The sequence below is a fragment of the Pseudopodoces humilis genome, chromosome 17 (genome assembly GCF_049639895.1).
Source record: "Pseudopodoces humilis isolate 2021_Gansu_Grassland_sample_001 chromosome 17, ASM4963989v1, whole genome shotgun sequence".
NCBI lineage: Eukaryota > Metazoa > Chordata > Aves > Passeriformes > Paridae > Pseudopodoces > Pseudopodoces humilis.
Genome location: NC_142216.1, coordinates 4,077,296 through 4,100,859, shown reverse-complemented (window position 1 = coordinate 4,100,859; position 23,564 = coordinate 4,077,296). Strand labels below are relative to the sequence as shown.

The following is a 23,564-nucleotide window of genomic DNA, read 5'->3' as shown; positions in this document are numbered from 1 at the left end:
TAAACACAGAGTGGCATGGAATTAACCACCATTAATATTGTTGGTTTGGAATAACTCTTTGAACAAACTGTCATTTGAGAGTCTGGATGCTCCCACCATATCAGCATCAGCTGATGCTTCTGGCAAGTATTTGGAGGGTTTTGTTGCTAAAAGCTCTGGACTTATCTGCTAATGTGGGGTCTAAGTAAAGGGAGAAGAGTGGGTATAGGAGAGCAGATATGTAGAATTAAAATCACTCTGCTGGGACTTAAATAATCTCCTTTAGGGACTTTAGGGACAACAGGGATGTCATGAATCACACCCAAGTCCCTCTGACAGCTGGAGAACTTGGCTTCTCCTAAGTAAGTTCATAGCATGTCTTGTGCCCCACCCCTCAATCTACCAGGAAAGGGCATTTACAGCCACGTGCAGGAACCCTTCAGAGCTGTCAGGTTTTACCTCATGAGGCCAATCTACCTTTCATGCAGGGCTGTAGATACTTCTGCATCGCACCCTTGTATCTGTGCACGACCTGCAGCACATCAGCCCAGAGCTGGCAGGTGTCAGTCATGTTTGGGGCTCACAAAACTGTGCCAATTCTCTGGCCTCCCCTACAGCATTTCCCACAGATTGTCCTGCAGGCTCACACTGTGAGGCTCTAATGACAGATTCCCTCGGCCTGCAACAGCCAGATCAGGAGAGGAAACACATTTTATGGCTGTACAGAAACCTGAAGGGTTTGTAGCATGGAAAGACCCGTTCTCTTGCACACACTTCTTTTATGGCATCCCATCATTCATGCCATGGTCAGTTTGTCACATCCAGTGAATCACCAGAAGAAAATCTAATTAGATGCAAACTAGAGCACAAATGGGTAAGTCCACATAATTTAGTGACCAACTAAAAGTCCTTCACCAACTTCCTTTGTGGAAATCCCTCCATCCCACCACGTTACAGTGACTCACACTATTCCCCTCTATCTAGGCTGCCAAAGAATTATTCCTGATTTATTCATATCAGAAAATGACAACATTAGACTCTCCTTTTAGTTGACCTCACAATGTTTGTCACAATGACCTAAAAGCACATTTTTCCTTCTAAATTTTCCTCATGCACCTCCACTACCATCAGCCTCAGGGCAATTTTGGATAGGAGCCTCAGGCATTTATTTTTTTTTAAAATTTACTCCTATTACCATTTGTATGAACATCTACAGTACTTTAAAGCAGATGTCCATTATTAAGACTAAGGAGTTTTTAGATTTGGGGGCCTTTTTTTGGTTTTATATAAGATTTTCTTTAGTTCATCCTCTTGCTGGTATTAACATTCCTATTTCTTGGGAGGAAAAAAAGTAAAAAAAAAAGTTATTTCTCAAAATCTTCTCCTGACTACTTTATACCCAGATCCTTTTGGGAAATTGTCAACATTCCCTTATCAAAGAAGAAGAAGAATTTTTTGAATTATTTGAAGGATCTAGACTTAGGTAAACTTCCAAAAAATTTGGAAAAATGAACAGAAGCACTGAATTCTAGCACTGTCATTTGAAGATACTGCACAGGCTGTTTTAGCAGCCTCATTCTATGGATCATAATATTGCATCCATTAGAAAAATTCCCTGAAATATTGGGGATTAAAAAAAAGATTACCTGTGGCTTATGATTTTGTGTATGGCACAGTGCAGATATCAAATAATGTTTTTGTAAGAATGAAAATCTTTCCCCGGCAAATGGACACGCTGATATCTATTTTCTATGATTTGTATACACAAAGACTTTCCAAACACAGGTCAAGTCCTACCACTTTTATATTGATCTCACATTAGGTCAAACCAGACTGCATTGGGTGGTTTAAGTCACTTGGCTGCATTTAAATCTATAAAGAAATTTGCTTGGCAAAGCATGGCAAAAATCCTGCTGAGGTGAATCAGAGGAGCTGTGTAGCAATGAAGGTGTAAATTGTAGATATCTGTTTTGTCCATTTTTTTTTCACAGTTTGTCTTATGCATTTACCCATATAAATATCTAAATATTCCAAATTAGCTCTTTTCTATTAAAAAACCCACAAGTGCTTAATCACATTAAATTAAGGACCCACCCACACTTTCTTTTAATGAAGGTGAAAAAAAACCCAACAAACTAAACCAAACCAAACAATAAAACCCAGGCTATCATTAAGATCTGTGAAACTGCCACTTTCCTGGATTGGATGCTTCAGGTGGGAAGTGTGAGCAGTTAGAAATTGAGAGTTCAGGTTACTTTTAATAGCAGGAAGAAACTGAAAAATAAGACACATTGAAATTCTGACCTACAATAATATTCCACTCTGTTCTGTGGAGAGTGGATGAATAAAAGTGTTGAAATAGAGACTGGAATAATGTTGGTGGGTTTTAGTATAACAGTTAAAACATTGCTCTGTCATAACCCCTACAAATGACTACTTTCAATTCCATTTTATCATTGGCATAATTAAAAGAAGTCTCTAGAAAGGGGATTCTCATTACAGCCAAGGACCACTTCAGACCCCATTGAAATAAAAAGACAGACCATAGATTAGGTGCAGATATAAGTGATAATTTCTAGGGAAGCATAAAATACCAAATGTGTAACAACCATATTTTATGTGTTCAAAGGACTCACAGTATTTTATTGTACAAAGAGACTTTGGCTCAGAAAGACAACTTCAACAAAGTGACTCCTATAAGATATTCTAAAAAAATTTCAACTTTCTTATCAGAAATAAAAGTTATTTTGTTTCTTGTATTATTATTTTTTAGTTGACAGTCCTATAATTCAGCTGAAATTATCCAAAGCAAATATAAATGTTGAATAACTATGAATTTAAGAAACCTATCCAACATTCAGGTAACACTGTGTACAGCTCCAGAAAGTAAAAGCAGGCACAGCATTTTACATGATCTAGGGCTCTTTTTTCAGTGTTGAGGGAAAAGTATTACCATTGTCACTACACCAATATATTTTATAGAATTGCTTCAAAATACTGACTTTTCAAAAGCCATCAATATTTCAGTAGCTTTTTTGATCAACAAAACCTCAGCACTCATGCCAGTTATACAGCTGAATAATAAAAGAAAATCGAGATTATCAAATTATGAGAATTATTTATTTCCTGTTTATTAAAATATACTTTTAAACACATTTTGTTTGTCTGAAGCTCACATTTGGAAAAATTAGGCAACTCTACTCTATTAAATGTTTGGACTTCAAGATGTTATGAGCTGATGAAATGATGAATCCAGCATTATTAGTGGAGACGTGTCAGTCATCCTAAAGAACAAAATCAACAAAATTCACCATTTCTGTATCTTGGACTGCCCAAAATACAGCGACAAAAAATGTGTTGAATATATGTGGTTCTGCTTTAAAAATGCTTGTGTGTCTTGTTTTCATTCTCCTCTCAGCAAATGTATCATTTGTTACCTGTGGTCACAAATGTATTCCAAAATATTCTTTAAAATAAATCCAAAATGCATTTCAGTGCCTGCACAAGTAGGTTGAGATTGTGCTATTGTACTCAGAGGACATTCCAGTCCAGTTGAGTTATATCACCATAAGTTACATGATTGACTTTTACAGCAGAAAGAAAAGGTTGTACTCAAACAACTGTTATTGCCTCAATGGAAAAAAAAAAAGAAAAAAAATCAATGCATGTAAAATGAACAAGAGATTTTGTCCGAGTTGCAGTTAATACTACTGAAGAGCTATGGATATTAAAAGGTCAACAAATAAATTAGTCCAAGTGTTATGAAATGAATGATTTGGCTTATAATTGTATTGAGTGCAAATTGTTCACTGCCTATTAGGCCAGGTAATTTTTAACCATGGTGCCTCAATTACTGTTCCATAAGCAATAATACAGTTGTAAGAGCCACCGGTTCGATCGGGTGACCTGGGAGACACTCCAGGACAGCTGCCTCTGCTATGATGGATCACTGAGCCTGATCTCCAAATGGTGCCAAACCTTCCCTTCCTGGGAGGGGATCTCATAAAAGAAACATTACTGCTTGATTCATTTTACCAAAATGCTTGAGTTTTCTAGCGTCAGCAGCTGGGCATAGATTGTGAGGCTCTGTATTTCTTAGAAGAATTACGACCAGAGGCATCCTATTGCTTCCAGCACTCTCTGCTAAATGGCATCATGATGGTTTGGAGGATGCTTTTCCTGCTACTCAATTGGGCTGTGTTGTGAGAAATACACAGCAATCATATTTTACATCACCACGTAAACCACCACATACCACCTAAAACTAGGCCAGAAATGGAAACCCTAGGTGAGATTATAGACATTACTTCACACTTCTGCAATGCCCCGTATTCAGAGATCTCAAAGCACCACTTTAATGGGAGCAAATTAAACTTCACAACGCACTTTCTAGGAAAAAACACTCTCTCCCCCATCTTCATCAGAGACAGCCTTGAAGTGTAGCTGTTTGGCTGAAGTTACAGCAGGCTGTGGTTACAACCAAGGCAAGTTTTGTAGGGTGAGGTAATATCTTTTATTAGAGACATCGATACAGGCGAGAAAAGGTACAGGCAGCACACGGGAAGCAAGGATGGGCACCCAAAAACATGTTTTATTCCAGTTGTATCAGTCAGTCCAAGCTGTAACCACTCCCTACAAATCTTGATAGCCTTAAAAAGGGAAAAGGAATCAATCTGATATTGCTTTCATGCTAGGAAGCAACACCCATGGGCAGCAGCTGTGTTTCCCCATTGCTCCTTGGGGTACGGTGCTCCCTGTGAGCCAGGGCTCAAAATAAGGCAATAAAGGGCTCACCAGGCTTCCCAGAGGACTGGGCCTTAAAGGATCATAACTAGGCTGTAACTACACAGATCTGCTCTCTGCCCACATATAAAATAAACTGAAGAGGTAAATGCAAATCCTGAATTATCAAATAATCCGTACAGGAGAAACCACAATAATAAAAGCCTAATTAGAATAGATTGTATCCCATACAACCAAATCCTGTTTATATTGTCACTCTACTATATTTTTGATAAATCACTACATTCAAGCAGTCTATTGGGAGGGTGGTTTTCCATTTCACCTCTCCATTGAGCAAAAAAATGACTGGAGTCTGAATTTCAATTTCACCGGCATACAGTTGAACTGAATATTATTTGGCACAATACGGTGTACAACTGAGCCACTAAATGGCTGATTTACTAAATTATTATTAGATGAGCTCTTGCTGTTCCAAGTGAAAGTGCAGTCACTGTCTCTCTTCATGGTGTGTTCAAATTGTTCTGTGTTTAAATATTCAGCATGAGGCTAATGTGAACTGATGAACTGAGACTACAAACGTTCACTTTCAATGCAGACGGGGAGACAGAGATGCAACATATCGTGTGGCCTGCGGAGGTGAAGATGATTTATGTTTTAAGATGCTGCTGCCTATTTCCATTAATATAAGATATTCTTAATTAGCTTTGTGTTTGGTCCAGGAGTTTGGAAACATAGCTAGAAGCTAGAAAACAGCTCCAAAATTTGGCATAGCTGTGTGGCTTTGGAGGCATCAGAGTCCTGGTGAAGAGGTACTTGAGCCCAGATCTCTGTCAATAAAGTGCATGAGCTGCCTCCACGGTTTCATTCTCTGCTCTCTTTAATATTTGAGCTGTAATTTAAAAGTATCACCTGCAATTCCTACCTGAGCATCAGAAGTCCTTGGTATGTAAAGGACTGACCATGTTGTGTAATTCTTTCTGAAATGACTTTCTGAGGTGAGCGGATATGGGGGAAAAGGAAAAAGAGATATTTTTAAGAAAGGAGATATTTTTAAGAAAGGTTAAAGAGAAAAGAAACAATTTCTTTACTGCCACCTGCTGGAGTTGACAATAACCCTTTGTCCCACGGAGAGAACGAGCTCCTCACTTGGAGGACAGTTATGGGGAGCATTTAAAATACTGTGATCCCAGACACTTACAGTAGATTAGAATTTTTTATTGGTGCTGTGTTGCCATAACAACATAAAGACAGCAGATGACTTAAGCTAAGCTTGCAAAGCAAAAGGCTGCTCATCTGGCAGTTAAAATGAATACAGTTCACTTCACAAGTTCCCCATATGGACCCTTAGTGTATGGTAATGAGGATACCATATGGTGGGAGAAAATGCACAGAGAACAATTGTGCTCCACTGGATGAGTGAAGTGAGCAGGAAGTTATGAGGAAACACAGGAGAGAGATTTGTGTGTGCTCTCTCTAACTCAAGGGTTTCTTTCAGAGGGGGGGGTTCTCTCTCTTCTTAATCTTCTTCTTAATATATACATGCATAGAAATGACAGAGAAACATATTGCACATTTTGCAACATCATTCATCATAAACTGTCAGCTGTGTTTGTAAATCAGCTTGGTAAGATCTTAGAAATTTGTAATTCTTAAAAGGTAAAAGTGCTAAGTTTTTAGACAAAGTGCAGGAAAATTTAAGCACTTCTGACAAGTAGAAACATTAATGGTAATCATTTTAAAAATGCTTGCATCTTCCTGCCTGCATGTTTAGCTGTAAATAATACCGCAATGAATAAAAGCTTTAAAAAAGGGGAGGGGAGGATGAAATGGAATTTTTTTTTTTTTTTTATTTCCAAAAGGATAAAAAATAATAGATGATCAGAACCATATGCAAGCAAAATTCTGCTGTAAATGTACATATGCTATACAGTACACTGTACTAACCAGATCCCAAACCTGGTAAGACAGCTTGCTAAAGGCTGCAAAGTCAATTTTGTACTACACATGCTTCATAAAAGATGAATATAAATGCATTAGTTAGACACGGTGAGCTAAATTAGAAGGTCAGGCAGGGCTGGAAGGGCTGAAATATCACACAACCAATGACTGTAATTACTCTTTTTTTAAGTCTATTAAGTGGTGTTGTTCTATCAAGGCTCAGGGGTATAGGACATGAAGTACAAGATAAAGTAATGTGTATTTATTACTCCCACGGGATCAATTTACTAGATATTTTCAGCTCCATGGAGCAAAATACACAAATGCAGCCTTTGTTACTTTCTTCAAACTGTGGCTTTTTCCTTCAAAACCTGCTTCTCGAAGGGACTGTGTTTACCTGTTTGGTGTCTTCCTGTCATCCTCAGTTAATTGTTGTTTTTGAAACCAACAAGGATGAGGATACAGGAACAGAGAAATGTGGGGATCCCTCCTACAGGATGCTCAAACAAGTGGTTGGAGTCGCTCAGCTGGAATGTTCAGACTAGAAAATCCAATCCCAGGCATGATTTTTACCCCAAGGCAAAGCAGAGATCAGGAGTGGAGAACGGCGCAGAGCTCCTTGTCATCATGTTAGCCCTGATCTATTAAAAGTTTTGTCATAGATTCTAAATTACACCATCTGCTCTAATCATTTGCTGAGTAAATGCTGACCCAGTTATAAAGAAAGCTCAGTGAAATGTGTGTGCACACTGCTGACCTTCAGAAAGGAAAGGGCTCCTTGCCAGCCCTGTGCGCTGGCTCTGCCCTTCAGCGAGCGGTGCCTCTGTCCCTTTGCTCTGCATTTCAGACTCTGCATATTCCCACACACCTCTCTGACATCCACCACCCCATAAAGGTGACACTTTCACGGGTACCTCACCATCTCAGAACCTTTGATGCTCTCTCATTGAATATCTTCTGTAGGATAAATAAACTATCAGTCCCCCAAAGCAACCAACTAAGTGCTCAAATTGCTAGGAAACTTAAAAAACCCCAGCTGTTGAGGGTTAAATACCAACCTCAACTCTGGTCTCACATTCCTGTAAATTTTACAGTAGAATGTAGAACCCTCCAAGCACATCCCATGACCTCCTTGCTGTACAGATGAACTCCTCTTTACAAGCCCCCCCTTCCTGCCCACACTTAGTATAAAAGTTTTTCTAATGATTCTCTTGTTATGCTGGATAGGAACAAAAAAAAAAAAAAATAAAAAAGGTGTTTTCCTAGCTGAAAATTACTAACTTAGTTTAAAATACAGTATATCTTGAGTTAGTAGATGGCAACCCTTTCTGGAATTTCCATTGGGTCTGTCTGAAGCAGCAAACTTGAGCTGCATTGTCTTCATTGCTATTTTAACCTCTGCTAGCAAGCCTGGGCCAACCACCCACGTTTAGAGACAACCTTTATTTGCAATATAAACAATACCCATGTCACGATGGATAAAGGGCAGATCTGTGGGATTTCATATGGAAAAAGACAACTGCTTTTGCCAGCCTCTGATTCTTAATAACCACATGTCTTCTATTAGTGTGTCCTAAACGAGGAGGTGGGCTATGTCTTTGGGGGGTTTAATGACTGACCAGAGAAAGGGAGCTGAAGGGAAGGAGGATTCTGGTTACCTGTGCTCTCGGCTCAGCAGGGAGCCCCCTGTGCACTAGAGAGAGAAGCTCCACTTTCATCTACATGAAGAGAAACCAGAAGTAAAGGTCCCTTTCAGGAGGGATTAGGGGTCTCCTAGAGAGCACTGAAGGAACAGACTGGGAGGGAGAGGACGTCAGATCACAGAGGGGGTTGATGCAATGACTTGCTTCTCAAACACAGAGTGAACAATCTTCTGCTTAATCTAAATACAAGTGATGAGTTGTAGGAGTGGTGAAAATGGCAAATAAAATCTAGGAAATTGCATATAAAGAGGAATAGTTGTTATTAAATCATTTAGGATGGATGTGTTTCAAATCTAGCTCACAGTTGAAGCTGTTTTACAGCTCTAGCTGTGGAGTTTTAACAAAATTGCAGAATTGCAACGTGTCTGCCAGGGATTTATTTTAAGGATTGCAGGGTAGTTACATGAATGAACATTAATAGACTCAACATGTTGCTATGATCTGAACTCTTCAGTGATCTCCACTGCAGTTTATGTGCACAGGAACCAACAACACGAGTGCATTTGTGTGCACATGTGCAAACTCTCGAGATGGGAATGGGGCACACCCACGTGCAGGGCTGCTCCCAGCTCCACACGGGCTCTCTGCACTCTGCAGGCAATGACACCATTTCTCAACCTTAGCAGCACAGTGCTCCTTTTCTCTTATCCCCAGAGATCTCCTGTTTCCTCTGATCTGCCTCCTGTCTGTATTAGAGAGGAAAGGCTACACTGCCCAGCACACTCCTGGTACTTGAATTACCAAGCTTTGAGTGCTAATCCCACCATCTCTTGTCTCTCCTCCTGGTGCTTGTGGGTGTGGGGGTGTCTGTACAGACATGCACATCTCCTTCCACTGCCTGCCTTCCCTGACCTGCTCTGGACAAGAAGGGAACTCCTGTTTTCCTGGTTTTTAATTCTGGCTCAAGCTGGCTCCATGGCTCAGCTGCCAACATCAGCTCCCTCTCTTTTCTCCAGAAACTATATATTGCATTTCTACTTTAAGCACATCAGATGTCAATTTAGCAGTCCAAAGACCCTCATTTCCAGGTGGTCTCATTCTCCTCACTGTCAGAGGGCATTCTCTACTGGAATTTGACTGTTGAAACACTGGGAAGGAGAAATTATTTTTTAAAATTTGTCTTTTTTTTTTTTCTTTGCCTACTTCCAGCAGATAGTTGGAACATTTCTAAAAATTCATCCTGAACATAAATATTGAGCACCTTTGAAAATACTGGTTCTAAACTTGTGGAGATCAAACTTCTCAAACATCCTCAATGGGTTTAGAAATGCTGTTAACTCCTCAGCTCTGGAGGGTAGAGCTCTTGACACTCACTTGATGGCCTCAGCAATTCTCTTTGACTGCAGGGATAAGTCACAGAGCAGAGTGATCTTGATGGTCCATGGGAAGGGCAGCATTCCCTTATGAACACAAAAATTATAACCACTTCTACCTCTGGAAAGGTCTCTAATTCATCGGTAATATTTCAATGGAATAATGGCCACGAAGCCTAGCAGCAATTAGAGAAATATGAATTATTTATTTAATGCAAAGGCACAAGCTTTTTCATGAACAGAAAGTGAGGATGTGCTGCCAGGACAACAGGGGAAATGGAGGGAAGGACTTTGAGAGCTCTGAGCACTGCTCAGCTCTCTGCTGCTTCTCTCGAACATTTGCCCTCTCTGCCCGTGGTTCCACTGTGGGAGCCATATGGCTTCCAACACTCCTCTAAGTAGCCACTGAGAATTGTCTGTAGTGGAATAGTGCCAAAGCCCTTCCTGGTTTAATGACATGGGGAAGAGCACTGTGCAGTGCTCACCAGCACAGAGGCTCACGGCGTCCTTGATGATGATCCTGGAGCCAGCAAGTGATGCTGGGAATTGAACCATCAGTGCCTCAAATACAGAAGTCGACATGTGCCAACCCCTGCTGCATTCAGCCTCTGTGCATGGCATATTAATGAGACTTGAACTTGAGGTCCAACCTTCAAGCTTGCACAGAAGGAATTACCCAAAGACAAAAAAAAAAATAGGTCCTCTCTTCATCCTGTTTCCCTCTAAGTGTTACCAGCTTCATCACTGAGTTTGTCCAACCTTTAAGAAGTAGCTTTTATTTTTAGGCCGTCACATCTTACCTCTGCAGACATAACCACAATTTCCCTTGATTTAAAGATTTGAAAAACTCATTTAAAAGATATTCCAAAGAAACACATGAAGCCAAGAGGGTATAGGAGGGGAGAGATGACTCAGTGCTAACCCTCACTCTCATACCTTATCCATAAATACCTGCTAAATTTCTGAGTCAGGATATGGAGAAGCTTTCTTCTGCCTGATTACAGGCAGGAGGAATGTGTGGTACCAGTCTCAGACCAAATGGGAAAGAGGAGGGTTCTCAGCCTGGATGCTGCATTCCCACATTCCCATACCAGCACAAAAGGGGCATTTCTGGGGACCCCCTTGGTGGCTCAGGAGTCAAAAAGGAGCCCAATTCCTGTGGAAGTTGGTGCACCACAATCCCTAGCCACATAAGTCAATTTGTAATTGCCCAGTTTTATTTTACTTGAATTTTGTGATTTAAATAAAATCTATGGCCATCTACTAGCCAGCTAGGGAAGTTTTGCAGCATTTCTTTTGGGCCTTGCAAATGCCTGGTGCACAGTGAAGGCTGTCTTCTTCTTTTCTGAGATACCATTTTTCCTCCAGAAGCACATTTGGCAGCAGAGGCAGGATAGAGGTGAAAAAAAAAGCCCCTACAGAAGGATGCTCTCTTTCTTTGGAAAGGGTTGCACCTCTGGAGTGAAACTTGACAAGCCATGAAAGCTGTGTCCTGCTGCAAGTCTGTCCAAATGTTAGGGAAAGGGACAGCTTGCAGAGGGTGAACAGAGCCAATGGTAAATGTAACTCTCCAGGACAGCATGTTTCTCTGGTGGGAAGAGGGAAGGACAACACATCAGCGACCCCAAACCCACAGCCTGCAGCCTTCCTAGGCAAAGATAAAAGACAGAACAAGCCTGTAAAAAAAAAAGTCACACACTGAATTTTATTCCTTTCAAGGAATTAAACAAATTAAGTTCCAGTGTCCAGGAAATCTCACCTTTCAAACACTTTAGAAATGCAACTAATCAAAGCCTACAACAATCCCTGATGAAAGCCTGTGGACAGCTCAGGGAGCTACAGAAGAAAGGTCACAGGTATTGCCCAGTCACAAAGGCTATACTGGATGTACATTAACTGAACGATTCATTTGTCTGTGTCTCAGCTCTGCAAATTCACATTTTCTTTTCCACAGGGAGTGTTCTGGCTCCCCAGCTCACTCAGTAACAGCAGATAAAACATGTGGTGGCTCAGACAGTGACTCCTGATCATCACTATTGCTCAGAGGTCCTGTGGACACGAGCAACACTTAAATCTCCCATCTCTTACTCCACTCTACCACAAAAGTCACTGCAAATTCTTGCAAGGTAGCAAAAACAGATCTGAGTGCAATACCAGTTTTCCTAGTACAAGAAACCTATCTGAACAACGCTGTCTTTCCTCCAGCTTGACAGAAATCAACAAAAAATCTCTCTAATTTTCATGGGAACAAACATCACTTCAGTACACAATGCTCTAATTAAATCAGCAATCCTGAAATAAAACAGTATATAATCATTATTATCCTAAACCAACACATGATGCAGCAGCAATGGAGTCACATCCAATTAACTTGATTTTATCAATGGTGAAGTTCTCAGAATTATTCTGGCAAAGTTCTACTGATACCAAAACCAAAAAGCATCATTACTCTACGAAAACACTGCTCAGCCCCCAAAATAGTAACCAAAAAAGATGTTCATTGTTAAGTATTTTAGAACACAGAGAAAGATTTGTGTTTAAGAAAGGCAAGAGTCGTTTCAGTTAGCTGTGATTGGAAGATAACAGAATTCTCCTAAGGCTCCATTGCTGATTGGGTTTTCTTGGTCACACCTCTGTTTCAGCTTATCTGGGTTGGGTACCAGACCTGGACCATCACATTTACAGAGCCTTGCACTTTCAGACAAAACCACGCAGTAACCATCCTTACCACATTTAATAAAACAACAAACTTTGTGCTGACCTTTGGCAAGCGTTCGGGGTCACCGGGGTGCCGGGGGATAACCTTCTGTAACCTTTGGAAACCGTAGTCAATGGTGGGTTCGTTCAGAGCTGAAACAACAACAACCAACAGCGTGAGGTGACAAAGGCAGAGCAACGGGCTCAGGTGACAACAACGGGCCAAGGCAGCGCGAGACCGCGGCAGGACCGCGGCAAAGCCCCCTTTGACTCAGAACTGAATGAGTTCTTGCTTCAAACGCTGCTCGAGGTTGGTCCTTTGACTTCAACCCAAACCCTCCCACTTCAGCTCCTCCAGCGAAGCTGCTGGAAGATTTGGGGATGATCTTCCAAATAGGAAGCAATTATTATTATCTCTGAAAGGCGCAATGAAATCAATTTGATTTACACCCCATGTTTCATGTTGGGTTTTTCATATTATGAGGAAGGTGATTGGAAGACAAAAAGTAGTTACTATTCCAGTGCTTTATTTGTTCCAAATTTCATTATACATTTAATATGCTCCATGTGCAATGTTCACAAATAATTTTGTTGTGAAATACAGGCAGTTGTCTTGGCAGAGGTTTTATTTTTTTACTCATCAACACTGACTTCAGCAGCTTAGGCTCCAATCAGCACTGAACTGATCCAGAAGACTTAATAAAAAAACACCAAAATATATATCCATGTTTTTAGTTCATCTTTCCCTAGTCCTCGTCCGATAAAATGGAGGTGAGAAATGGTGAAAGTGGAACACTTTAATCTTCATGAAAATGCTGGTCTGTCTGCATTAATGGAAGCTCTGATTGTGTCAAGCCTTTAAGCACATGCTTATCTGTAAGCACATACTTAAACCCATTTGCTTTCAGCAAAGCAAATTTGAGCATATTATGTTTTTTATATGATTGCCTATAATTACAGGGGACTGCACTGAATGACCTTCTAGCTATATTTCCAGTCATATGATCACTTTAAAACTCAGATGTTAGTGAGACTTCAACATGTGCTTAGAATTTCCTAAGTGCTTTGGTGAACTGGAACAGTCAAGTATTCTCCAGCATCTCTAAACAACAGCACATCTTGACTCTCCCATGCCAGTGGAGATGTGGAAATATTCCACAGCAATTTGTTCAAATTTTTGAGTTAAATTGAAAAAAAAAAATATGGACATGGATTTTTATATTTTCAGCCTTTTATTTTGTGGAGGGAAAAAAGATCTTTTTTCATTTTTGAATCACTTTAAAGTTTTCCTTGTCTTAGCTTATTAATAGCAAAAAGATAATATTTCTCACAGAAAGTATTATTAATTTATGAATATATCATACATCTTTATGAGGATCTTATTATGAACTTTATTATGTGGTTAGAACTATGATGTTTTTAAGACTGCAAAAAGATTAAGCATTAAACTCCATCTCCCATCCTCAACATGGCATAACCTGTCTGTACTTCCATGTTTTAAGTGAACATTTTTCCATACTCCTAAATGTTATCATGAAACCAGTATATAATCCCTGGCTTGTTTGTAATTAATTGGCTCCCATAACAAGCCCACAAAACAATCCCTTTACATTACTGTCATGTTCAAACCACAATACTACAGCAGATTGTCCAGCTGGCAAGCAAAGGGTCAAATTTCTAGCTCCTCCTGGACCTTTGGCACATCCCATGTCCACAAGCAAACCCAGCAATGCTGCTGCAGCCTGAGGCAGAGGAAGGTGAAGTTGAGGGACCCAGACCTACCCAAAACATTGTGTGAAACACAAATGTGTGGCTGATGGAGACTGGTGGAGAGGCACAAGGTCCTCAACATTCCTCTAATATCAGAGAGGAACCTTCTGACCATGTCCTGAAATTACAGTTTTATGGGGTAACACCAGGCCAGAAATCCTTCAGGATTTGATTTGCTGAGCTTTTTCCTACCCCAGAGGTTATGACATCCCTTCCAGTCTCCTTGTTTGTTTGGGGCTTTTTAAGGAATTTCCTTTCATCAGGAATATCTGAATGTGATCTTTTATTTATATTCAGGTCATTATATGGAAGGAGTGAGCATAAGGCTTTTCCTTATCTTGGGCCATTTCATGATTTTGGGATAGTTGAGGCTTTTTTTCCTACATTTCCTTTCACACCCTGGCCCTCGCTGACCTCTCTGTTGTGTAGTTTGTAGAAAATACCATAGAACCTTGGTTTGGAACCCCTTGGTTTCCTTACCTCTGAGTTTACTTACAAGGCTGCTTAGTTTAAACCTTTCTCAAATAAATTAAATTACTGCTATTTATATTTATTATCAAAATTAGCTGTTCTCTGAGAAGATTAAAAAACCCTAAAGCCCTACAGTTCAAATTTACATTTCTTTTGCAAGTATGTTCAAGGATTTTAGAGTGGTTCTGTCAAATGTGTTTCTCCTCTAATTCAGACTAGTTTATGGTCATTTCCCTTTAGATCCTTTGGGAAAGTAGTTACTAAATTCTGCAATATTACAAATGGAGGCCAGTTCTGAAATCCCCCCCAGACTTAGCAGTCGTTTTCTCCTATCTTCCTACACATTCAACACATTTGAAATCCACAGAGTATTTCCTCTGAGTATTTTCTGAACTAAATGGCCCAAAAAAAAATAAAAAATAAAACGTTAATTTTATGGTCCAATCTCACAAGGCATCAAGCATACTGTGAGAGACAGTGAAAACTTTCTGCCTCAAACAGCTTCAGCTTTACTTTAGTGATGGGGAGAGGCTGCACACAGAAATCTGCAGGACTGGGTCCTAAACTGCTATTGTTAAATACCACACATTAGTCTATAACACTTCAACCTTTCAATCTTAGATAAAATTTAAAAAATATAATAAATATTTTTTTTAAAAAAATAAATCTTTAGTTGCCTGGACATCTGACCACAGATTGGACAATTTCAGCCCTCCATTCCTTATTCATTTACAACCCAAAAGTAATTAATCATCTCTCAATGAAAGAGATCTGTTCACATATTTAACCCCACCCTCAGCGTTAAAACAAACCAGTTGTGTGTCAGGAGGTGGAAAAACTCCAAAGAAAAGGGAATATTATCATCTCCAAGCACTGCAGAAGAGCTGCCCCAAGGTCAGACAGCACCTCCCTGCAAGGTTTTCCTCTGCCCCAGTACACGACTGGTCTCTGCTGCTCAAGTCCATCCACAATAAGGCATTTCCCAGCCCTTTAATTCAAGTAACAGTTTTCTTTCCATGATTGGAAAAAAGAGAATCAATCAGAAATACAAACTCTCTATTTGTGTTCTTGACATCCCTACATTAAAAACAACACATATGGTACTTAAAATGCATTCCCATTACCTTATATTTTAAAAGTACCATTGAAAGAACTACTAACTTTAAAAAACTGTACTAAATTCAAATAGGTCCCAAGGCTAATGGAAGCAATTTGTATACCAACCCAAACTGACTGGCCCACTTTTCAAAATACAGGTATGATAATCTTGTGGTTTTAAAAGGACATTTAAATTGAAAGACTGTGAATTTAGTACATAATTATACCAATAGAACCCTTTAACTTGTCAACTTGTAAATCTAAAAGGCTATCAATCATTTCTAAAGAGGAAATAAACCTTAAAATTCTTTGATTGACAGTGCTTATTTTTATGTGGGGAAAAAAAAAAAGGAAAAAAAAAAAAAAGGAGTAAAGTGGCCAGAAATCCATTTACAAAAGTACATTGTTTTACATAGGTGAGTAAAAAGCCAATAATTACACCTCCAAAAGACATATAAATCAAGGTAAGTACTTTTCCCTCACTTACATATTTTAAGTTGCAGTAAACTTCAGGTAACTTTTTATTAAAATACTTTTCCAAATGCAAAGCTTATTGAAGCCATTAATAGAGTAGCATTTTCATTTAAGCTAATATAATCATTTTTGCAAATACAAGATTTAAGCCATTTTTCTCCTTCCAAACAATAAACTTTCAGCCTGTCTCTTGTGTGAATTAACTAAAATTACACCCAGGTGTACAAAATCTGTCTATCTATCCTAGTGTATGAGTTAAGGCACAATATTTATTATTCTTACCATTTTATGAATTACTTCTTAAACCCTTGAGGAAGAACTTTCTTTCAAATTAGACTCTAGCAGAATAAGCCATGAAGCTCTTTATGCAGCAAGTCTAAAGCCATAACTCATAAAATCTAAGGCTTTTAATCAAGAAAATGCACAATGTCTGTGGAAATAGGGATGTGTACATTATAGTCATCTTTTCAAAGTCCAACTTATGTTTTCCACAAAAATGCTCCTTATGCCTCTGAGAAAAAAATGTTTCCATCATAACCATAATTTCAAATTCTGCACAAATAATTTTAATAACCACATGCAGATAATCCACCATCTTTAAAAGTCTCTTTTTTTTTTAAACTAGTCAGTGGAGGGCTTTTTTTAATATTTCACATAATGAATTCCTACTGTGTCAATAAAGCTCTGGTTGTTAATTGAATGACTGTCTGATGTATCTGAGAGAGGAATTTGTTTCTCTGGCCATGCTGCCAACTCACAGCAGAATGATCGACACTTAATATCAGCAATTAAAAGGACCTGTTCAAATATCATATGGAATTCGTAGCTTGGGGTAGAGTAGGAGAGCTCTTCACCAAGGAAAACTCATTCAGCAAATGCAGAGAGTAATTGAATTAGACACATTTTAACATTATTATTCAAAGAAAAATAAACACACACTACATAGAAGCATTATGGAAATATTTCAGAATGTAAAACATATCCAGTTAATTTGTTTCCCATGCATTCATGGTTTCATTTACTCCTTTTATTTTTCAGTCCTTGTTTCTTTTTCATTCTGTTTGACCCAAAACCAATGAGAAAGCAGCACTCAGACCTATGAACTTCCCATATGCTCTTCCAGTGGAAAAGGCTGCAAAGAGAGGGAAGGGACTCTGAGTGCTCAAATAACCCAAAAAAAAAAAAAGGCTGAAGGCTACAAAAAAATTTGCCTCAGGCCCACATGTCTGACCATCCCTATCTCTGAGGAGAAATCTGGTCTTGATTTTTTTCTAAGTGAAGCACTCAGGGAAAGTCTGTACATGGGAATTAAACATCCCACAGTGTTTGCTCCTGTGGAGCACCAGGGAGTCGCTGAACAGTGGAATAAAGAAGATTCTTTAGACTCTTCCTCTGTCTCTTCACAGATTTCTTTTGTAAATCTGGCTCTACAACAAAATTAGACAGCTGATGACAGGTCCTGAATTGCAGTGTCAAAGAGGTGGGGCTTTGGGGTCTGCACACAGTTGTTTTGGTTTTTTCTTTCCTGTCCAATGAGAGGAACTTCATCAGAATATAAATAGAAGGTGACTCTGCAGCCAAGACACACAAAGTTTCGTGTCTCAACACCTCACAGCCACAAAAGACTTCTGCTGCAAGCCCCTGACCCTAACAAAATAAAACAGTGACTGCAGAAGGTGGGAACAGGACAGGACAGACCATGATAATGCCAAACCCCAGGTACTAAAATGCCTCGCTAAGGCCCTGCAGTAGAGCAGTGCTGGTGTTACAGAGCAACATTTTGACCCCAAACCCAACAGCTCTTATGCACAGTGGCCTCTTTCTGCCTGCTCTACAAAGACAGCGACAAAAACCCACTTCAAAACCCCATCATCAAATGAGAAAAAAAAGTCCGTTCTGAAAATCTCCCTGCAAAGACTTTTCCTTTGCTAATTAAAGCTCCTTAAATGAAAACATGCAAGCATCTGAGCTATTGGTTGTTGTTGTTGTGAATTTGTCTTGCTTTTTCTAAAGTTTTCTTTCCACTGACTTTCCCTGGAGTGTTTATTCCCACAAGCAGTGGAAAACAGAAGTGGGTGGGACAGTGAGAGCCTGCACAGAAAGGTCTGGGCTAGAAAGGCCCTTCCAGTGTTAACCCAGAATTTCCTTGTTTTTCTGGTCTTGGTACTTAAATGTGTTCCTGTGCATTGAATTTGTTCCATTTCTAAAATCAAGCTGTGACATCATGTAATTTATTTTTTAAAAAATTAGAAATAGAGATATCTGAAATGTAACTCCTACATTTTATTGCCATTTAATGCCCCAACAGACACCACGTGCTTGTGTCGAACAAGCTGAGTCAAATGACAAACCCAACACAGAGTTCTCCCGAGCTTCCCCTGTGACTGCTCCTCACTTGAACTAAAGATGCAACAGGCCAGTGTTTGAGGCAGCTCCACCGTGTCCATCAGTGTTATTACAGACATGATAGAGTGATATTTTCTTCCTATAAACAATTTTTTGCAGGAACTTGGAGCCAGAGGAGCAGTTCCCTTCTCACCCAGCCCACACTCTGCTGCCAGTGGAGGTGCTGAAGATGCAAGGAATGCACATCTTGAGCCCCATATTTTTATGGAAGTTAGAGAATGCAATTATGAGATCTGTCTAGGAGGAATTATGTGTTGGTTTCTCCAAGCACATCAGCTCTGAAAGTTCACTCATAGCAACCTGCAATCTGGCTTGGGGGGGGAAAAAAGTCAAACAATTTGTGAGCTTCACAGTTTCTTCTTCCTGACTGCACTGACCTCTTGTCTAATGGGGAAGATTTGGCCTTAAGGGAGTCTGAAACAGCAGCCAGTTTCAGGCACTGGAATTGAAACACCCCAATTTCACAACAGGCTGGTGGAATTCACTGGGGATGTGCATACAGGGGCCAGAAGGAAATTAATGCATGTTGGTTACTTCGTCTGGCTGTCCAGGTTAATTGATGCAACTTCAGCAGTCATTATAAAAAGGGATAAACAGTATTTACATGTGAATATTTCCCAGTTTTTCAGACACATTCTGGAGGTGCATGTGAGCATGCAGCAAAAAATTTACTGAAAAGGGCTGGTTCTCAATGGCTTGTCCCTACATTTTAATAAATGCATATATGTGTACACATAAATACAAGCACAGAAATGCAGCCAAGCCAAGATTTAAAACAATAGGTGCATAAGGTTAGTTATAAGATCTATATTTAGACCTACTTTAAAACATTTTAAAAATAAAGACACTGCATTTATTTTTAAACTGTTGGCTCAGAAACAGGTGCAGAGTTGTACCAGAGTGTGGGAGATGCTAAACTGTCACCTCATGTAACCTTTTCTTTCATTCTGTATTCTGCATATTTTCAGCATTTTTTCCTTTGCATGCACTTCTCAAATTCCACAATGTAAGTGCATACACCTTTAAAATTGTCCTAGAGATTATTTTGGATAATGTACAGGAAGTTTTTTTTCTGTTTTCACCCTTCAAAAGCTCCTTTGGGGTAGACAGTATTGAAAACCATTGTTGAAACTTGTTTGTATGCATAAATATTTCCTTTTGAATATTGCCTCCCTCACTTTTAACCTTGTTATTTCTTATCATCTCTTCAGATTATTAAAAAAATTATTACCAGGGGATGCATAAATGAAAAACCTTGGTGTCCAGTGTGAATTCCTATGAGAAGCTTCTTAGCCTAAATTTGTCTGCTTCTCAGAATTGTAGACTTGTGACATGGAAGCACACTACGGTCAGAGCAAAGAAGAATCTTCAAGAGAGAAAACTGGAAAAACTCTAGCTATCACATTCAAAATCTCTGAAAATGAGATTCACAGGGAAACACAAGTGGAGCTGAATCACAAAAATGAGATGAATTATACCTAACTGTAATGAATATTATAGGTGTGGTGCTCTTGGAAGAGGCTGACCTGCTGCAAGGTTTAATTTAGGGCTTTAATCCCTCTCCATAACTAAATTTAAATCCCTTGAGAAAATAATAGTTTTCAAACACCTTTATTTCTGAATATAAGCTTTGATTTGTTGTACTGGTTTTGCCCAAATGAAATTGCACTAAAGCTACTCACCCAAAAGCAAAAGGACCATTTTGGCTATACCCTGGATGATGGAGCAAATTATTTAACATTGAAACAGTTGAGTTTGTTGTTTTCTACTTTGTAACATTTAAACAGAAATGTATCATTTGAGAGCTTTCAGTAGTCTGTGATTTCAGCAGCAGATGTATCACCTGCTTCCATAATTGTTCAGGGTTTAGGGTTTCTTCTCTGCAAAAATTTTGACAATAAATGTTATCAAGGGTAAAAAAAAAAAAATAAATAAAATCATCCCAGCCTGTCTGATAAACATGTTTCCCTGCCCTCACACCCCAGTGAGCACTGTGACACTATACTTTTATCATCTAGTGTGTGCTCAGAATGAGCTTAGAACAGCAATTGCCAGGAATAGGCAGGCGATAAACTGCATTGATTTAACACATCTTGTTTTCAATCATGCTCGGATTTTCTGAGCACGCATTTTTCCTGTACTTCAGCTTGTAGCTTTTATCTGACGAGCTGATCCCTTTTCACTGGAAAATGAAAAGGTCGCACAATAAGACACGGTTTACTGGAACTTGAGCACGCACCAGGGAAAGTATTTTAGATAAATACTGTCAGACATAGTGGAGCTGAATTTCAACAACACAATTGCTAAACAACAATACTTATTACTCTCTAGAACAAGCCTACAAGCAACTTATGGCTCACAGCAGGGGAGATCTCAGAGTTAGGCTCAGGAGTTAAAGAAACCTTATTAAAGCTTGTTTAAAGATGCACCACTGCTTTTGCCTTAGTGCACCCACCAGCCCTAGCCCAGGACCAAACTAACACCCCCTCAATTCCTTTCCTAGGTAACTTTTAAATTATGGAAACCAACAGCAATGACTTTTCTTATTCTTTTGTCTTTTTTTTTGGCAGAAAGGTGATTGACTACATGCTTGATTTAATTTAATCAAATGGAGCACTGGGTGCTGGTAAAAAATAAAATTATCCAAATGTGAAAGTAATTTAACTGAAACTAATTCATTAACCAAGGTGAGTCACTGAGGAGGTCAGTAAACAAGCAAGGAGTAATATGGCATGAACCATGTACCAAAGACCAAGGTGCAGCAGGCTCAGAAGGGTAATTCTAATTCATTTCCCTCCTCCCTCTGAAGTGATTGCAGTGATCCTGACCAAAACAAGACTGGAAGAAAAATAACCTCACTTTTCCCTAGAAGGGGCAAAGAAAATTTCCAAGTTATTTTTTACTGCACTGATTTTACCCAAGAAAAGACATTACCTATTCTTCATGGAAGATGCAATACGAAAGGAAATCCCAAAACCAAAGCAGCATCTCCACAAACCTCCTCCCCACTTCTCACCAATGTCAGTGCAAAACTGGTGTGAAATATTTTTCTTACTTCTCCTGAATGTGCTTTTACTCATCTAGGTCCAGCACAAACTCATCCTAGATTCACTTTGTCCAAGATCCTGAACCAGTTTAAAGCAAAATGAATCTGTCAAATTTTCTGAAACTACACTGACACTGGCTGAAGTTTAGTCTGTTTACTGCTTATACACATCAGATAGCCAAGCCTCCAGCTCTAGCCAGAGCCATCCATCTTTTGGATATTCCACTCACATTGTAAGCCTTACAGAAAAAAATACCATAAATATTATTTAAGTTGCATTTTTTAATTGTAATTTTAAATAGGCAAGTCACAAGCAAAGGGACAGAACTCAAGGAAAGCATAAAGGAAAATCCAACTTTGCATGCAATGCCACCTCACATTTAGCTCTGGCTAATTATTAGCTCAGGCTCTCTAGCCTGACTGTAAGAGAGCTCACATGAGCATGGATTCTTCCTTCTCACCTGGCAAGGTTTTGGGTTGTTGTTTTTTTTCCTAGAGGAGTTAGTTGGAAACCCATGCTGCATTTTAGGGTTATCTCATGCAGCACAGGCAGAATTCTGATATGTCTTCTCTATTAAGTGCTCATAATCCCGGGAATGAGAGTAACTCATTTCTTCCCAGGGTGCCTGTTAACTGAGGATCTCATCTTAATTGAGTGCACAGCTCAGTTAACCATCTTCACACCCAGGAACCATTAGTGCCCCTTGGGCAGCTCTGCCAGGCCCTCCCTGCCTGAGGCTCAGCAGAGGAGGGGATGGATGCAGGTGATGAGCAAACACCGTCAAGCGCTGCTGCTCCTGACAAAATGAGGGCTCTGGGGCTGAACTGGCTTTGGCTAAATTATCAGCATCAGATCACCTTGCCAGTCAGTTCCAGAGGGATCAACAAATCCTGCAGCTCTGCCCCCAAACATGAGCTCAGTACCCTCAAACACGCCTACAGAGAGATCAATGCTCTGGAATTTGCAGCCTAACAGGCAGAAGGCAAGAAGAAGCAAATATAATTGCCTTTATCCTTCCCTTCTCATCTTGACTCTCTTCCACCCTCACCATTTACCTTCTAGAATTTACCTGGTAAACCAGTGAAAGGGATTATGGAAATTAAATGGTGCAACCATTTGCCTACAAAGCTGATATCTCAAAAAGAAGCTGTAAAAGGCAAGGAAGCGAGGAACCAGCCTGAAACTCACTATCCTGTTATGAAACTCTCCCAATATTTTATTTACAGTGGGAATGAACTTTGATTCTTCAGTGGTCACTGCTGGGATATACAGCAAAACACTCAAACTGGTTGATAGCACCTCAGAGCAGTAACCACATCCCTGCTTGAATTGGATTATTTTTTCCTAAATTGGAAATATTAAAATTTCCCTAATTAATAAAGAAGTGGAATACACAGATTAAAGATTGTGAAATTACCAGTAAATAGAATGAAAGATGTAAAGTTATGATGGATAAACAGATACCATCACATAGGTTTATATATTCATGCACCTGTACTTATTTCCTAATTTTCTAGATATAATTGGCAGCCTATAGGAAGATTCAGATCTCAGCTCTGAAGTTGTCAATAAAATACCTTCCAAGTAGCACAGTATTGCTATTTTTCTCTTGTATAAAACAAATACCTGCTTTCCATCCAATTCAAAACAAAAGCAAACCCCCTGTAATGGATTACATTATTCTGCACAACTTTTTTTTTTTTCCTAATAGATTTCACAAGTACTGTTGTCATAAAAAATTGCCACCAAAATCTATGTGTATTGTATTAATATGCCTCAAAGTTCAGTACCGACACAAACAGTATCATCAGGTGATAAAAACAAAGATGCTGCAAGTGTGACATGAAGAAAGAGTATTCGAATGTTAAAATCTAATTTACCAATTTGCAAATTGCCGCTCTAAAAGGAGGAATTTAGCATTAATC

At 39.3% G+C, this 23,564-nt stretch overlaps 1 protein-coding gene across 8 annotated transcripts in view; it reads right to left on the bottom strand.

Annotated features, from left to right (window-relative positions):
- Window positions 1–23,564, bottom strand: part of EBF1 (EBF transcription factor 1) — a 266,950-nt gene that overhangs the window by 17,524 nt on the left and 225,862 nt on the right. For all 8 annotated transcript variants that reach the window (XM_014253227.2, XM_005523621.3, XM_088063518.1 and 5 more), the window contains exon 11: window positions 12,438–12,526. In XM_014253227.2, the coding sequence (XP_014108702.1) occupies window positions 12,438–12,526 (89 nt within the window). The remainder of the gene's footprint in view (window positions 1–12,437; window positions 12,527–23,564) is intronic.